This window comes from Myotis lucifugus, unplaced genomic scaffold, assembly GCF_000147115.1.
Source record: "Myotis lucifugus unplaced genomic scaffold, Myoluc2.0 scaffold_19, whole genome shotgun sequence".
Taxonomy (NCBI): domain Eukaryota; kingdom Metazoa; phylum Chordata; class Mammalia; order Chiroptera; family Vespertilionidae; genus Myotis; species Myotis lucifugus.
This window is the reverse complement of record NW_005871067.1, coordinates 1,782,971-1,800,714: the sequence shown is the minus strand read 5'-3', so window position 1 is coordinate 1,800,714 and position 17,744 is coordinate 1,782,971. Positions and strand designations below refer to the sequence as shown.

At 38.2% G+C, this 17,744-nt stretch overlaps 1 protein-coding gene across 2 annotated transcripts in view; it reads left to right on the top strand.

Annotated features, from left to right (window-relative positions):
- HSPH1 (heat shock protein family H (Hsp110) member 1) overlaps positions 1 to 17,516 on the top strand; it is a 22,885-nt gene extending 5,369 nt beyond the window's left edge. The window contains exons 5-18 of one of the 2 annotated variants that reach the window (XM_023751124.1): positions 1,001 to 1,100; positions 3,262 to 3,395; positions 3,879 to 4,123; positions 4,923 to 5,151; positions 6,316 to 6,422; positions 6,665 to 6,798; positions 8,658 to 8,866; positions 10,375 to 10,506; positions 13,006 to 13,143; positions 14,062 to 14,187; positions 14,997 to 15,104; positions 15,205 to 15,324; positions 15,526 to 15,687; positions 16,622 to 17,516. In XM_023751124.1, coding sequence (XP_023606892.1) covers positions 1,001 to 1,100; positions 3,262 to 3,395; positions 3,879 to 4,123; positions 4,923 to 5,151; positions 6,316 to 6,422; positions 6,665 to 6,798; positions 8,658 to 8,866; positions 10,375 to 10,506; positions 13,006 to 13,143; positions 14,062 to 14,187; positions 14,997 to 15,104; positions 15,205 to 15,324; positions 15,526 to 15,687; positions 16,622 to 16,831 — 2,154 coding nt within the window. In that variant the 3' untranslated portion in view covers positions 16,832 to 17,516. The remainder of the gene's footprint in view (positions 1 to 1,000; positions 1,101 to 3,261; positions 3,396 to 3,878; positions 4,124 to 4,922; positions 5,152 to 6,315; positions 6,423 to 6,664; positions 6,799 to 8,657; positions 8,867 to 10,374; positions 10,507 to 13,005; positions 13,144 to 14,061; positions 14,188 to 14,996; positions 15,105 to 15,204; positions 15,325 to 15,525; positions 15,688 to 16,621) is intronic. The other variant, XM_023751125.1, reaches the window with a different exon arrangement.
- The last annotated feature ends 228 nt before the right edge of the window (positions 17,517 to 17,744 follow it).

Sequence of the window (17,744 nt, the reverse complement as noted above, 5' to 3'; positions counted from 1 at the left end):
CACACACACACACACACACACACACAGGGAACTGCTCTGAGCCTCTGATGCGGCTGGGGGCAGGCCCCCAACGGGACACATGCGCACGCGCGCGCACACACACACACACACACACACACACACAGGGCGCCTGCTCTGAGCCTCTGCTGCCAGACTGTAGGACAGTAGGACATCCACTGAGGGCTCCCAGACTGTGAGAGGGGCAGGCTGGGCTGAGGGACCCCCACCCCCCAGTGCACGAATTTTGTGCACCGGGCCTCTAGTGTATATATAAAAGGCTAATATGCAAAGTGTCCCTGCGGGAATTCCATTGGGAGTTCTGTCACTCACTATGATGTGCGCTGACAAGGGGGCGGTGTGGAATGAAGGGAGGCCCCAGCCGGCAGCCACGGAAGGAAGGTCCCCAGTGGCAGCTGGAAGGCCCTGATCCCTGGCCAGGCCTAGGGACCCTACCTGTGCATGAATTTCGTGCACCTGGCCTCTAGTTAAATTATAAATCAGTGGTCCTTCCTGTTTTATTTTTCTTTAACTTGATGAAAAAAACTGATGAAAGCAGTGTTCTGATTTGAAAAGTGAGCAGAGACCCACATTGGCTCTTGTCTTTGTCTCTTTCTGAAGCATCTACAAAGACTTAGGGGGGGAAATGTGAAAGCCACCAAGTCTTCCTTATGTACTTTATAGTTAAGTGCTTCTATGAATGTAATGTTACATGTTCTTGAAAAGTATCCTAGTTAAAATGCTGTCCTAGAAAAGTGGTAAAAATAATCCAGTTAGAAGTGCCTCACTCAACAGCATAAAAAACCATCCCTTGATATTTTAAGTTTAGGACAATCTTTTCAAAAGTAAGTTACTGTTCTGAATGCTAAGTAACTAAGCCTAAAGGTCTATTTCTGTTTTATGACCTAGCTAAGGCACCTATGAATTTAGTACAAGTTGTTATAAGGAATTTGTATATATTTTTTGTGTTCTAGATATGTTAAAATTCTTTTCTTGTCCTTAGGTCCCCTCTTTCTTCACAGATGCTGAGAGGCGATCTGTATTAGATGCTGCACAAATTGTTGGTCTGAACTGCTTAAGACTCATGAATGATATGACAGCTGGTAAGCAAAATCTTTTTGTGTGGAGTAACTATACTATCATAACTAAAATTAAGACATATCAGAAACAATTACTAAACATTTTTTCACATTGATGTAGAAATACAGTTTATTAAAAAACATGTATTAGGTTTGAAAGCACAACTTCCAGCTTTTCAGATGCTTACGTTTAATGAGAAATTGGCACTTTGTCAGATTTATTAATCTGTTTTCATTAGAAAATTCCTTTAAATTCCTATAAATATTTATAAATTTCTTTAAATATTATATATATACACACACACACACACACACACAACACAGGATGGGGCAAAGTATGTTTACAGTTGTGAGTACATAAAACACAGAGTTGTTCTTGTATTATTTATTGTATTATTTTCCATATAAACAACAGTAACCTACTTTTGCTCTACCCTGTATATATTTATTTTTTGAATTAGGTGTGTTGGATTTAGTTTTTAAATTTTCTTACATTGTTTTTATAGTTAAGAAACAAATTTTCTCCAAATCTTAATGATTCTGGGTTTCACAACTACCTTGACTGCAATTACTGGTGTAGTAAAATAGTTTTCCTCCTATATTTCCTGAATATATATGGTTAGGCATTGATCATCTCTCTGAAATGCTAAGCTGTGCCGTTTGCTAGGCATCAGGTTTAGGTGTGGATATAATGTTGAGCAAAGTGGTCACTGTTACGTCCTAGAGCTTTTATCAGTTTATTAAGCTAACAGACTCTTTAAGGGAGATCAGTTATTTATTTGCCTTGGATATAAATATAATTGGTAGGAAATGGAGTTACTGTAGTTGTATATCCTTAATTTTTCTGAATAAGCAGTGTCCTAGCAGGTCGTGGTTAAAATGTGAGTATTGGTGTAATGTGTCTGATAACTGGTTGTGGTTGCATGTCATTGTATGTCTTCTCTCCATATATTGAAAAGTTTTAGAGCATTATTCTAAAATCAGAAAAGGGTAATCAATGCCAAGAAAACTAGTATGAAGTCAGGTATAAAAGCGGTGTGTTCATCTTTAAATGTTTGAAGTGTAGTCAAGTTTCCTACATATGTAATCTATTATATAAAAGGCTAAGTGTCTGTCCATCTGACCGGTAGCTATGACACACACTGACCACCAGGGGGCAGATGCTCAATGCAGGAGCTTCCATGACGCACACTGGCCATTTTAAAATAAACGGCACCATGGACCTGGCGCCGACAAACCAACACTCGGCTTCCCCCAAGTGGGACACAGGCCCTGCCACCACCCGGAGCGACACCCCACCAAATTGCAGCCAATGCTGCTAAGACCCCATGGCGCAAAATGTGGCCCCCAGCCCAGCCCAGCCTGGACACTGTTGCTGTGGGCACCGGGTAATGACGTCATGTTGTATAGCCCGGCTTTCTCTCCCTAGCGACTAGCCGCCTCGGAGTTTCTTCAGCCCAGGAACACAACTTGCTTTATAGCCAGGTGCAAACATTTCACAGTTTAACCAAATGTTTGTGAAGCGTTTTCATGTGCGTCATCTCATTTGATCCTCACAGAAGCCCTGAAGTAGGTAGATATGAGACTTGGTGGAATCCTATTTTCTTTTCCTTAGCTGGAAAACGGAGATTTAGAAAGCTTTGAAACATGACCTGACTGAAAGTAAGAAATGGTGGACCTTGAAAATGACTTCAGGTTTTCTCACTGCACAGAATATAGTCAAACACTGCTGCAGTTAAATATTTCACCCCTTGTTCTCCCTGCGAGATTTACAATAATAATCTGCTTCGTGTTGATATTTACTGCTGTGTTGCTGACAACTACCAGAAAGAGAAGTTGAGGTGCTTCACTGGGCTGGGAAAAGTTTAGCTAAATCAGAAAGAAGGTCTAATTAAGCAAGTTTATTCTGTATCTATAAAAAGCTAAGTTGACTCGCGCATGTGCGATACATATAAAGCTTTCGCTGGTGCCAGTCAGATGCGTGTGTTTCGATCTGTCCTTGTCGATCATGAATTTGGTTGACACTTCTATTACAGAGAAAGGGCGAATAGCAATATTAAAATATTTCTCCTAATTAATTTCCTTTCAATGTGCACGATTTTGTGCACTGGGACACTAGTTAGAACAGTGACATTCCTAAGAAAACTTGAATGAAAGAATTGAAACTCAGTTAATTTTTTTGTAGTTGCTTTGAACTTTGGAATTTATAAGCCCGATCTCCCAGGCCCGGATGAGAAACCTCGGATAGTGGTTTTTGTTGACATGGGACACTCAGCTCTTCAGGTCTCTGCCTGTGCCTTTAACAAGGGGAAATTGAAGGTAAAGTAAAAAATGGGAATTAAGTGACCAAAACCTATTAAATGTTATATTTGTCATTACCTTAAGCTGCTGAGCTTCTTGACTATGGTCTTCTTGGAAATGAAGAGTGTTGGGTAATGGTATGAATAAGGAATTGTTCCCAAAGATGATGGCTCAGCATACTCTAATGCAGTGGTCGCCAAACGGTGGTCTGCGGACGTCTGCGAGGTCCGAAAGGTTGGAGACCACTGCTCTAATGTTCTTGTTTAGGGAAGAAAAGCTTTTTCAGGTCATCTGTGTAATCATTAAAGATCAAAGCTATCTTAGAGATTCAGTATTTCATTTGAATTTTAGTTATATTTCTCCTAACTGACTTGGATTTCATGTTGTCATTTAGATAGAATATTGAGCCTATTAATCTTCAGTTGTTTGAGTAGGAATGTTTAACGTTGTAGTAAAAAAATATGATTGAAAATAACCAGGTTGTTGTTTTAACTAAATTAGGTACTAGGAACAGCTTTTGATCCTTTCTTGGGAGGAAAAAACTTTGATGAAAAGTTAGTAGAACATTTTTGTGCAGAATTTAAAACTAAGTACAAGTTGGATGCAAAATCCAAAATTCGAGCCCTTCTTCGTCTGTATCAAGAGTGTGAGAAATTGAAAAAGCTAATGAGCTCCAACAGTATGGACCTGCCACTGAGCATTGAGTGTTTCATGAATGACCAGGACGTGATGGGAAAGATGAACAGGTGCGTTCTGAAATCTGCTAGAGTAAATAGGAAGAGCTCTGACTGGCTTAGAGCCCAGGGGTTGGTTCTGACTGGAGTGCTGTGTGTCTTGGCCCACAGTTGTGCACTGCCTGCTGGATAGACTGTGAACCCCCTTATAGCGAGGGGCACTTCTGCAAAGATCTGATGAAAGTTTTTTCGGTATTTTCCACTTTTTAGTACTTCTGGGCCAGTAATTGAATCATGGTTTCACCAAATATTTTACAGAAATATTTTTAAATCAGTGGAAATATGCCCTGGCCGGTTTGGCTCAGTGGATAGAGCGTAGGTCTGCGGACTCAAGGGTCCCAGGTTCGATTCCGGTCAAGGGCATGTACCTTGGTTGCAGGCACATCCCCAGTGGGGAGTGTGCAGGAGGCAGCTGATCGATGTTTCTCTCTCTCGATGTTTCTAACTCTCTATCCCTCTCCCTTCCTCTCTGTAAAAAAATCAATAAAATATATTTTTTTAAAAATCAGTGGAAATAAATAGAGTAATGAGAATTGGATCACAGAAATCATTTAGGAGTAAAATGTCAATCTTTATGTAAAAGTGATTTTTCCAGTGATACCTTGTAGAACTGATTTTTCTCCTCTACCCCCTTTCTGCACCTGTTTCATATGTTTATATTTTTTAAAAGTTGCAAATTACAAGAGTTAAACTTGTGTGATTAAAAAGAAATGAAATTCACCAGGTTGATAACGTTTATTATTTTAAAACAAGATATTGGCCTTTAGGTAATTTTTCTAAGACTTAACAAGTGTTCCTCTTACTCACTAAGGGCACAGTTTGAAGAACTCTGTGCTGAACTCCTGCAAAAGATAGAAGTTCCCCTTCATTCACTGATGGAACAGACTCGGCTCAGAGTAGAAGATGTGAGTGCTGTTGAGATCACTGGAGGCACTACACGAATTCCAGCTGTGAAAGAAAAAATTGCCAGATTCTTTGGAAAAGATGTTAGCACAACACTCAATGCAGATGAAGCAGTTGCCAGAGGCTGTGCACTGCAGGTATGTTTCCTAAGCCCTTCTCTTGCTCTCATGTCAGAACCTCTTCCACCTCATTGTATCATGGTGTGTCTACTTAGATATCACAGGGGAGTTATTTTTAAATAAGTCCATAAGGCTACAGGGAGAAGAGGATCTTCAAATGTAGAAGATCAGGAAATTTAAAGGACTACAGAACCAGTGTTTCTCAAACAGGATGAGAAACTACTGGCATGATTCTGGGGTGTCACAGAAAATGGCTGTTATGCAGAAATTAGCTGCAGGGTGTTGGGGGTCACAGTTGTTACAAAGCACATAGGAGGGAATTTGAATGGCAATGTGGTGTAATGTAGAATTGATGTGGGGCGAAGTTTGCAGGGTAAGGGTATTTGTTAACTGTTTTTAGGAAACAGCTGCTCCCCCTCCAAATTGCTTTTAACCTGCTTATCAGGTAAGAAGGCAGCTCAGAGGCCTGATGTTTGACAAAGCAAAAACACCAAATCTAGAAGTCAGTGATTTTAAAAAATTAATACTAGTTTATATTTAGGACATTATAGTCAAATAGTTTTAACTAAAGTTTCAAGTTAATATGCTTGAGTTTTGATCTGGTTAGCATAGGTTTTTTTATTTACGTAATATATTTTTATTGATTTCAGAGAGGAAGGGAGAGGGAGAGAGAGATAGAAACATCAATGATGACAGAGAATCATTGATTGGCTGCCTCTTGCCAGCCCCACAGTGGGGATTGAGCCCTTGACCGGAATCAAACCCAGGACCCTTCAGTCCACAGGCCGACACTCTATCCACTGAGCCAAACCAGCTAGGGCAGCATAGTTGTTTGTTTTGTATAAAGCAAGAGATTCTATGGAGAAAGGTATTTAGATGGACTACCCTTTAAAACTTAAAAGAAGGAAAGAATTTGTAGCTACTTATTACTGGTTATCTATTGTATCATCAGGAACCATCGTGGGGTTTTTGTTTTAGTTTTTACCTTGAGGCTGGGGTATGCCTCCTTAGCCAACTAATTCCCAGAAACCTGGGAAGTTTTTATAGTTGACATATACTGTCAGCAAGTTTGAATTTGAATTTAAACCTATTCATCCAGTTTGAATTGAGTTTTGTTAAAAGGTGAGTCGAATTATTCGTGTACTCCTGATAATTCTTCCTTTCTGTCTATCTTTTTTGAAGTGTGCAATCCTGTCTCCAGCATTTAAAGTTAGAGAGTTTTCCATCATAGATGCAGTTCCTTTTCCCATATCTCTGGTCTGGAGCCACGATTCAGAAGTCACTGAAGGGTATGTATCAGAAAATAACTTTAAGGTGATGTGATTTAATATAAAAGAATGACTTTTATGCTAGTGTGTCTAATTAATCTAACTGGGATTTTTCAACAGCCAAACCTATCAAAGTATTTCTGTCATTTTGGTGTTATAAATGGTGAGATAGACTTGATACAGACTTTGGAATGTTCCTGTTCTGTTTATGTAGCACAATAAGCTTAAGTACTTGACATAATGACTGCCTTTCCTTCTTCTAGTGTTCACGAAGTGTTCAGTCGAAACCATGCTGCTCCCTTCTCCAAAGTTCTCACCTTTTTTAGAAGCGGACCTTTTGAACTGGAAGCTTTCTATTCTGATCCTCAAGGAGTTCCATATCCAGAAGCAAAAATAGGTAAAGCAATTAACTGTATTTACATGCACAAACTTGAAATTTTTTCATATTCTTAGCAGTGTTGAGTGGAACATAATTCCAAGTGAAGGCCATTTTCAATTTAGGATGGAGAAATCTTTGTTTATTGATGAATAAACTAGCCTACAGAGGTAAAATGACTTGCTAGTTAGTGCTGCTGTTACTTCTAAGGATCTATATTTAAGAACACATAGGCATTGTTCCTCTTCTGATATCATTTATATTTAAGGAATTACCACCTAATTCCAATATAAAACCTGGCTTAGCAACCATTGAGCTACTTCTCAAATGTACCTACATATTTTAAAAAGTACATCTTTTTTGGTACATTTTTCTTTGAGAGGCTTGACACTATACATCTGTTTTGACCCACAGTAACTCTAGAAATCTGTGGGAGAGCCTCAGACATCTTCCTAAGCCCACAACCCAGGCATGTGCCCTGATTGGGAATTGAACCGTGAACCTCCTGGTTTTATAGGTTGACACTCAACCACTGAGCCACACCCACACCCGCCAGGCATAACTGCTGTTCTTTAAATGGGTCTTAATGGCAATCATTTCCTGAACTAGTGAATTAATCATTAACGGAAGGTCTATTCCAACATCTCACACTGTAACTTTCTTGTGTTTGTGTAGCTAGCACCTTAAATACATGGCTGTTGAATACCATAGTGCCTTGCACATAGTATGTTCACACTACAAGCATGAAAAGGTCAAGTAACTTGCAGCTGGTCACACAGTCAGGATTGGAGCCCAGATTATCTAGGTCAGAGTCAGCATTCAACTCCTCCTCAGTAGTGCTCTGGAACTACTCTGTTGTGCATAATAATTTCAAGCTTTGATAAAGGTTTTAGGTCACCTTACCTATTTAAAAACCTAGAAAACTGTTTTGATTATTCAATCAGAAAGAATGTATTCCCTGAAAGCCCTAGAGCAGTGGTTCTCAACCTTGGCTGTACATTCGAATCACCTGGGAATCTTTTTAAAATCCTGATTTCTGGGCCTCATCCTCCGGAAATTCTGTTTCTTTGTTATGGGGTGGGGCCACATTAATAACAAAGAAAAAATTTCCGGAGGATGAGGCCCAGAAGTCAGGATTTTAAAAAGATTCCCAGGTGATTCGAATGTGCAGCCAAGGTTGAGAACCACTGCCCTATAGGATGAAAATGCAGCATGGCCTGATAACATTCAGCCTTTTCACTTGCTGATGGATTTTCACCTGTAGTTTGTGCTCACCTGCCTGGAGAAGTAGGATAAGAGGAGGTAGTGACTACTGGTCATTATTAGTGTTTTACACATAGTGGCTGGGTCATAAATGTTAAATAAAAACAATCACAAATGTGTCCTTGGCCTTTGGACATTTCACAGCATATTAAGATTAAGCCCAAATATTATAATTATACTGGAGACTTGTCTATTTTAAGAAATTATGCTTATAGTATACATTAAAAGGCTTAAATCTAATACAGTTGGTAAAGTGGGAGGTTAAATCTAACACAGTTCCAAAATGGCGAGGTTTTGGAATAGCAGTACTTTGAAGCTTTAAGTTCTTAGAAGCCTATGTGTTTTTTTTAAGACTTTTTTTTTGGTTTTTAGAGAAGGGAGAGGGAGAAACATCGATGTGAGAGTGAAACATCAGTTGGCTGCCTCCTGCTGACCCCCTACCAGGGATCTAGCCTGTAACCCAGGCATGTGCCCTGACCGGGAATCGGACTGGCAGCTTTTTGGTGCAAAGGATGTCGCCCAACCAACTGAGCCATACCAGCCAGGGCGAAGAAGCCTTTATCTTCTTTACAGAGATGTAGATTTAGTTTTTAAATTGTCAATTTATTTTTATTTAGGTCGCTTCATAGTTCAGAATGTTTCTGCACAGAAAGATGGAGAAAAATCGAGAGTGAAAGTGAAAGTGCGAGTCAACACCCATGGCATTTTCACCATCTCTACAGCGTCTATGGTGGAGAAAGTCCCTGCTGAGAACAGTGAGCTGCCTTCTGTTGAAGCAGATGTAGAGTGTCAGAACCAGAGACCTCCAGAAAACCCAGAGGCTGAGGTAAGTGTGGATGAACCTTTGAGTTTGAATACATAGTTAAGTTAATCGTAATCTATAAGAGAAGGGTTAAAATAGGTTTTGCTTAATTTTGGTTAGCTTTTTGGATAATCATGATAATTAGCAGTTGCTATATGATGTTCATATATAGCCTGGAATGTGGTGAATTATGATTAATTTGAACTGGCATATGACAATGGAGTAATTTCTTTACATTATTTTTTTAAAAAACATAGACCACATATTGTGAAGTCAAATGTTGGCTGGTGATTAAGGAGAAAAAAAAACTACTACAAAAACTATTTGGTGAAATATATACCAAATATTAAAGTTGATTTTTTTTTTTTAATGTCACAATTGGTTTTGGTAATTTAGAACTTACTTGCTTTTTTTTTCATGGTTTGCTGTATTGTGGGAGGAAGGAAGAGAAGTGTCTTTCTACAGCACAGAAAGTTGTTACTGCTCATGTTCTTAATTTAGCCTTCCTTTAGCATGAGTGCTAACAGAGGACCTTTCAGAAACTTTAAAATAGAGCAACTATTAAGTTTACTTCTGGGTAATAATCAGAAATCGCTTAAATGAGGGGGCAGGCAGTATAGTGTTTTAGTTAAGATATGACAATAGTGGTCAGAGACCTCTGGAACACGTAGGAACATTAGTATCTGAGCCTTAGTGTTGTTCTCATGTAGAAAATCTTCAGTACAATGAGTAAAATGACCAGGGCCGTGTACTTTCTCATTTGGTTACAAACACCATTGTTCTAATGCCTGTTGTGTCAGTCTTAGGACCTTCTGGACATATCAGGAGTGCCTGGCTTCTGAACACTTTTTAAAAAAAATATAGACCACATATTGTGAAGTCAAATGTTTGGTGATTAAGCCTTAGAATCTCAAAGCTCTTACAGAAAGGAGAGTCTTGAGGGTGGGGCAGGAAGGATTGAAGTCACTACCATGTGGCATATACGGTAATCTCTAATCTGAGATCATTTGGTTGTAACTGGTCAGACGACAAGCGTGGGGACAGAGGGTCTGCGTGTCTGAGCTGTCATGATGAGCCCCTGAATAACTGATGGTTGGCTCTTTCATGTAACTGTTCAGTTCATTGAAAAGGAGATGTCCACATGCATGATAGCTCCTGGTGAAACTAGGTTTTGGAAGCTTTTCTCTGGGACAGGCCTGGGGCAAACCTATTTCCTTTGCTTTCGAGAGTCAATATCTGTACAAGGCTAGGTGGAAGTTTCTTAAAAGAGAGTTATTGTCATCACATCAATCAAAATGCCTACTATTTGTGTTATTTAACTATATGAAGTGCTGTCATTCGAATAATTTTTATGGATTTAAAATTTCAAAGAAGTTTTCAGATATTTTGTGTTCATTTTGCTTTTATCCAGTGTCTTTCCCCACCTGTTAAGATTTCAGAAATTGAACATACTGTCTCGGGTACCCTGTAACCTTTACATTTTCCAAGTACACCTGCTTTCTACATCCTTTGTGCCTGGGCTTTCATTTCAGAAAAATGTCCAGCAAGACAGCAGTGAAGCTGGAACACAGCCCCAGGTACAAACTGATGGTCAACAGACCTCACAGTCTCCCCCTTCACCTGAACTTACCTCAGAAGAGAACAAAACCCCAGATGCTGACAAAGTGAGTGATACTTCTAGTTCAATCCATTGGACAATGTTGCAACATGTGATCATTAATAATATTAAATCTGCAGTTTCAAGAGCAAGCACCAAATTGTCTTATTTAGTCTAAGTAGGATTTTTTTCTCCTGTTGATTTTCCATGTATTTTTCAACTAAAACCAGCTGAAGGTACTTAAGCTCAACTAAGGGAATTGAATATCCTGCTTTAGACCTGAAGGCTTCTCTTGGTTTATTGCCGCACCAAGCAACAGAGACGAACACGTAGCATTGGTTGTCTTCTCTAGTGCCAAAAGTACCTGTGAAGGGCAGGGCTGTGTGACTCGTTTCCACTTGAATTAGTCTTATAATAAATACATGGGCTACAAGAGTCTAGTAAACTTTCTCCTCCTTTTAAATCACCTGTCAAATTTGAATAAATTAATTAGGATGATCTGGAAATAACCAGATTGCTTTCAAAGTAATTGTTCTTTTGCCCTGTTTCCACAGCATGTGTTGGAAGCTAAATTAAATAGTTGTATTGTGTCCCTTTAAAAATGTCGTTTTCTAATCAAACCTTTAAATTTCATGGTCAGATGAATATTAGAAAGTTTCCTTTGTCTCCATATCACTCTGTGCTTTTCAGAAAGCAAGCAAGTTGTATGCAAATTATTAACCTTCCATTAGCGGTTTGGTTTTCTCATTGTAAGTGTAGAATTCTTTACTCTTGATGAATTACAGGATTGTTCATTGGTGTCAAAATACGTTTTACACTTGGTGGAAGTTTCCAGTTATGAATGTCCTGTGTCCCGATTGTTCCTGTGGGGGTCCCGATGTGAAACATAGGTCCTGGTTCTGGTTTCTGAAAGCCTTCCTTGTTTTCTCCTGCTAGAGTTAATGATGCCAGTGGAGCAGCACTGCTTTGTTTGTAGTAACAGCTCCTTGATTTTAGTATCACTCCCCTCACTCACTTTGACATTAACTGATGGTGCTGATAATGTTGATACCTGTCTGGAACATGCCATTGGTAGCGCCTCATGCTCTTAGCTATAGGAGGAAGCACTAGCATCAGGCCCTTTGGAACATTCTCACACACCTCCTCGGAGGGTTCCTTGTTCATGCCACGTCAAATGCTATGATGTGATAAAATTGGTCTTGTCAATAGTTGGTTTAATGTTGTATTGCCAGATACTCTTAACTGCCAGACATAGACTATCATCCAATCTTTCCCAAACATCTGTTGTTCTCGTGTTTTGCTAAGTGTAGATATCAACTGATCCATTTGTCTTTCTTGTGGTCATGCCCCCAGAGGGTGCACAAAATATTGGAGAGCTCTCCTGTGCACTAGAGGGAGGAAGACAGAGAGAGTATAGGCAGACTGACTGGGTCATTGCTACTGACACAGCTTAGAGCAGTTCAGAGGTGTGGGATTTCTAAGGAGCACTGAAATAGAAGTCTGGGAAACAAAAGTTCTCATCCCATCTCTCTTTGTAATTTTAGGCAAACCGTTGAACCTTTTTCAAGTTCCAGTTTTTTCTTTAAACTGCCTAGAATTTTAATATCCTAATAGCTCCCCGAAGTTATCCATTGGCAGAGCTTTCTGTGACCCATGGGCTGGTTCTCTTCCTACTTGACCAAACCAGCCAACCAGAGTACGTGTGATATATCTCCTGGTTATCTTCCAGTCTATTTTCTACTTGTGCAAGTGGGAACCTGCAGAATTGGAAATACACAGAAAAGACTTGGAATTGGAAAATTAAAGGCCATAGGAGATGCTTACTTCTTTAGCCCTGTATTTAAATATTTTGAAAAATCTACAATAAATTATTAGCAGTAGCTGCATCGTTCTATTTGCTATTTTAAGACTCTTATTTCTTGACCATGGGGAGTTGCTTATGAGAAGTAATATGACTCAGAGGCAGGTAGTAGGGATAGGGATATATGTATATATACAGACAGATACATGTGTGTAATTTCCAAATTCAGTAGGACATTTTGAAAGGCACTCATCAGTGTGGTGCTAATTGTAATCAAGGCAGGTATAATACTGGGACGTAAGGACTTAGGTAGTAAGTATGTATATATTACAGAGATAGTGTTGACCCTAACATTGCTAGCATTGGTCAGTCTGCAGTTATTGTCAGATTCTATACTATAATATAAAATGCAGCAATTTAATAATATTTTTGACTCTTCAGAGTCACAAACATTGCTTAAAGGGATGAGAAGATAAAGACCAATGGAGAAAAGCTTTAGCAGGGGAGATTAAGTTTAATATGAAAAGAGAAATGTATGGGTGAATTCTCAAATGAGAGTGTGGCATGCTTACATGTCATTGCAGCCCTGATTAAAAACAGGCGGGTGGAAATCAGATAAGCTTATACCTACTTCTAACTTCATAGTTGTGGGGATTTTATTTTTGCCTATGTCATCAAGTATGATAAGGAGTTTTATTTGTTTTTGTTTTGTTTTTCAAGGATTCTTTAAGAATTTCTTTTTTTTTTTTACCCCCCCTTCCCAAGGCAAATGAAAAGAAAGTTGACCAGCCTCCAGAAGCTAAAAAACCCAAAATCAAGGTAGTGAATGTGGAGCTACCTGTTGAGGCCAACTTGGTCTATCAGCTGGGGAGAGACCTGCTTAATATGTACATTGAAACGGAGGTAGGTACTTCCAATAAATACTTTTATTTTAGAATATATTTAGTTGTTTGGCCCTATTGTCCATATTTCTAATAAATGGCTGTAATCCTGATCAGTATCCCAAGTTTTATACAGTTTTAGAGATAGGATGAAACCAAAATCAATGGCTTTTCCGTTTATTTTCTTATTGATTAATTTTAGAGAGAGAAATATTGATTTGTTGTTCCACTTATTTATGCATTCATTGGTTGATTCTTGTATGTGCCCTGGCCTGGGGATCGAACCCGCAACCTCCGCATGTTAGGATGATTCTCCAACTAACTGAGCTATCTGGTGAGGGCTTAATTAAAATTTTTAAACAAATTTTATGTTTTTTCATCTTTATAACAAAAGAGATCTATACCATTCTGCTTGGTATAAAACTGATTCCAAGTCCTTATAAAGAAATTGGATGCCAGTATTTTCTAACACTGGGCACAGTACAATTCGTATTTTAGGCCACATTGAATATTTCTGTTAAAACATGTGCTTTTCCATAGAGTGTGTGAGATAATTAAGATTCATTTTTTCTGTACTCAGATAGGAACACTGTGTTTAGAAATTTAACAATAAATATAAGTAATTTATCCTTGATTTTCAAATATGGCAGAGTGGTCTGATCATTATCTATTGGTCAGTATTAATCCCAAGATGAGATAACCATGTAACTCCATAAAAGAAAACAAAATAAAAGCCATGAATTGTTTTTTCCCCTTAGTATTAAATCTCAAATGAGAAAGTTATGTAATTTTTTTATATAATGTTAGAAAATGAAGAACTTTGTGGGTTTGTTGTAAGAGTTTTATGAGGTATAATTTAGAACTGTTAATACTAATTTTTTTGGTACAATTTGTTACAGATAACAGAAAGCTGGAATTAACCTTTTCTGTTCCCTGACAGGGTAAGATGATAATGCAGGATAAATTGGAGAAGGAAAGAAACGATGCTAAAAACGCAGTGGAGGAATATGTGTATGAGTTCCGGGATAAGCTCTGCGGACCATATGAAAAATTCATCTGTGAGCAGGTATGTTTAGAGTCTGGTTTTTATTCAGCTATAAAGTATTTATTATCAAACTTAGCTTTGAACCTCTACTAGATTATGTAATAAGCTTTTTGGAAACAAAACAACTTAAAGTAGAAATTGTATAAACAAAACCCCAGAGAGAGGCTCACTAGTGGTGTACAATTTTTCTATCTAGCTAATACCAATGATTCTTTAGTTTTTACCATTAACAGTTACGGAGGCTTAAAAGATAAATTGAAAGCCTTTGCTTTCAGAGACCTCAAAAAAAATTTTTTTATGGCTAGCTTGCTCTTATTGTTTATCCCAAAAATCTTGTTTATCCATTCATTCCAAAGTTTATCAGCCCCCATTCTCCTTAGCCCTTGTCTAAGCTCTCAAAGTCAGTAGGCTTCTGAGTAAATCCCAGAAGCACAATTGTGAAAGATGGGACTTGGGGAAAAAAATGGCTAGATATCTAGGATGGTTGAAGGATTAATTCTAAAGTTAAAAGAATTTAATCTTAGGAGTCTATTTTAGTCCTAAGATTTTTGTGATAGTTCAGTTCTCATCTCTGCCCTAACATTTCCTAAATTGGTTATGGTGGTGATTCTGAGATAGAGATAGCCCAAACCTAAGGCTAGAATAGCAGCACATAGTTTATATGAGTTGGGTAGGAGGGGCTGATGGTAGAGTATGTTGCTCCTTCATACTTTTTAATGAGGAGAATCCAGTTGACCCATGTGCCTTTCTTGAAATGAGAGCAGATACTTCATGTTTAACATTTCTGACTGTGACTCTTCGTCATGTTGGTTCTTATGTTTCACATACAGGACCATCAAAAATTTTTGCAACTGCTCACCAAGACTGAGGACTGGCTCTATGAGGAAGGAGAAGACCAAGCAAAACAAGCCTATGTGGACAAGTTAGAAGAATTAATGGTAGGCCCTTCTTTCCCCTCTGAAAGCGGTGCCTGTGGTTTAGACTATAGACTTTTAAAATATGATGATGAGAAATACTAATTTGTTACATTTGTTTTAGAAAATTGGCACGCCAATTAAAGTTCGATTTCAAGAAGCTGAGGAACGGCCAAAAGCATTTGAAGAACTAGGTCAGAGGCTGCAGCACTATGCCAAGATAGCAGCCGACTTCAGAAAGAGCGTAAGTATTTATGCACCAGAAAGAGGGGACTGCAGGTTTTAATCAGCTAATAGTGAAGTTGAGGAACCTTTAGGGTGGACAGATGATGTTCTTAAATTAGAAATTTGTTCTTGGTATTTGAACTTCATAGAAAATTTTGTCAAGTTTGTTATCAATGTTAAATACTTAACTCTGCTGAATGACCATGCTTTCTCCATTCAGGATGAAAAATATAACCATATTGATGAGTCAGAAATGAAAAAGGTCGAGAAATCCGTGAATGAAGTGATGGAGTGGATGAATAACGTCATGAATGAACAGGCTAGAAAGAGTCTCGATCAGGATCCAGTTATACGTGCTCAGGAAATTAAAGCAAAAATAAAGGTGAGTGTTATTGTCTATTCATTGCTGTGTTTTCTTAGGGGCTCAAGTTACAATCACTTGAACCCTGAACATGGCCATTTTTCCCATAAGTCTTTCACCTCCTCCTGACCAAAACCAGATTTCTTGGTTTATAATTGATATCACAAAATTTAGAAGACTTTATAAGTATCTGTTAAATTTTCATTTTATTCATTTAGCTCAACAAATTGTATTTGTTCAGCCACGTGTCAGTCATTGTACCAGGTGCTAAACTTCCAGTGTACAAAGGAAGTCCCTGCCCTGCTAGTGTGAAGAAGACTTGACAGTAAACACGTATGGCAGTATATGAGATGGTTTATAAAGTGCCAGTGATACAAATAAGAGTTAGAAGGGGTTAGGAAATTCTGGACAGTGGAGGGGACCCAAGTAAGGGTTTTAACAGGGAAGGCTTTGCCAAGTGCCTGAGGTTTGAAGGAAGTTGAGGGGAAAAAGAAAACGGGGAACTGCCTTCTGTCTGGAAGGATTTTCAGACACAGTAAAGATTACGGAAACGTAAGCCTTTGAAGTCAGTGGGCTACAATGAATTTCAGCTCTTAGGGTTTTTTTTGTTTTTGGGGTGGTTTTTTTTTTTTGAGGCAAAGTTACTTTACCTCAGTGAACCATTTCCCTTTTCCATCAGTGGGTATCATAATTCCTACCTTTTAATGCTATTGCAAAGATTATAATGTATGAATACTTAGCAAGTCCATGAGACATCATAGGATAGTATTCACTTTTCTTTGATCAGGCTTCAAGCTATAGTTTTGAGCAAGTGTAATGAGTAAATGGTATTCTTTGAGGTAAGTGTAATTGGAGTTGGTAGAAAAGTATTGGTTCAAGCATGTAGGAAAGTAATTGAAAATGAACTAGATGGATCTGAGTCAGTCTGATTACTAGCTTTGTTTTCGTTTTTTAGGAGTTGAATAATACCTGTGAACCTGTTGTAACACAACCCAAACCAAAAATCGAATCACCCAAACTGGAAAGAACTCCAAATGGCCCAAATACTGATAAAAAGGAAGACGATTTAGATCAAGGCAAAAATAATTTTGGTGCTGAACCTCCACATCAGAATGGTGAATGTTACCCTAATGAGAAGAGTTCCATTAATATGGACTTGGACTAGATAACATTAAATTGGCTTCATCCTTTAATTAATAAAATATTTTTGCCATAGTATGTGACTCTACATAACATACTGAGACTATTTATATTTTCTTTTTTAAGAATGTTTAGAACTTTTGTGTACTATATGGAAAAAGGAAAAGCTTACGTCTGTAGTCTTTATGATCCTAAAAGGGAAAATTGCCTTGGTAACTTTCAGATTCCTGTGGAATTGTGAATTCATACTAAGCTTCTGTGCTATATTACCATTTGCATCACTGAGGATGAAATTGACTTGTCTTTTGGAAAAGCTAAAACAAACTGTACTGCTTGTTCAAGAGGGCTGTGGGTAAAATCATTAAGCATTTGTTCTTGCCAAGGTAGTTTTCTTGCATCTTGCTCTCCATTTCAGCATGTGTGTGGATGTTTTAAACAATACAATCTGATTTCACAAGGGCTTTCTAAAATTCTGTCCAATAGAAGATGACTTTTTGCTTTGATATTATTAAAATGCATTGAGTAATGCAAGCGCTAGTGAAATGTGTTAGCAGCATGCAGAACATATCTTTCAAATGTTATCACTTGTTACACAGTGCACTGTCAAGTGGAGGTGTCAAATGGAAGAAATGTAGGATCTGTGTGTTACCAGTATTGTAAAGCCTTTTATGAGCTTTAAAATAAAGTTCATCTACGGTGTCATTTCTAAACGGTTTTGTCACTGACTTAAAAATGGGGTTGGGGAGAGTGGTATAAACTATTAGAAATGAAGTCACTGTGAAAATCGCTGTTTCTTTTTTGCTGTTTATATATGCTACCTCTTTGCTAACCGAAAATGACTTTCTGCTGATAGAAAAGTAGCATATGTTTAATCACATTTAAAAATTTAAAACTATTTAGTTGAACATAATTTAGAATCCACCACCCAGAAAAAAGCA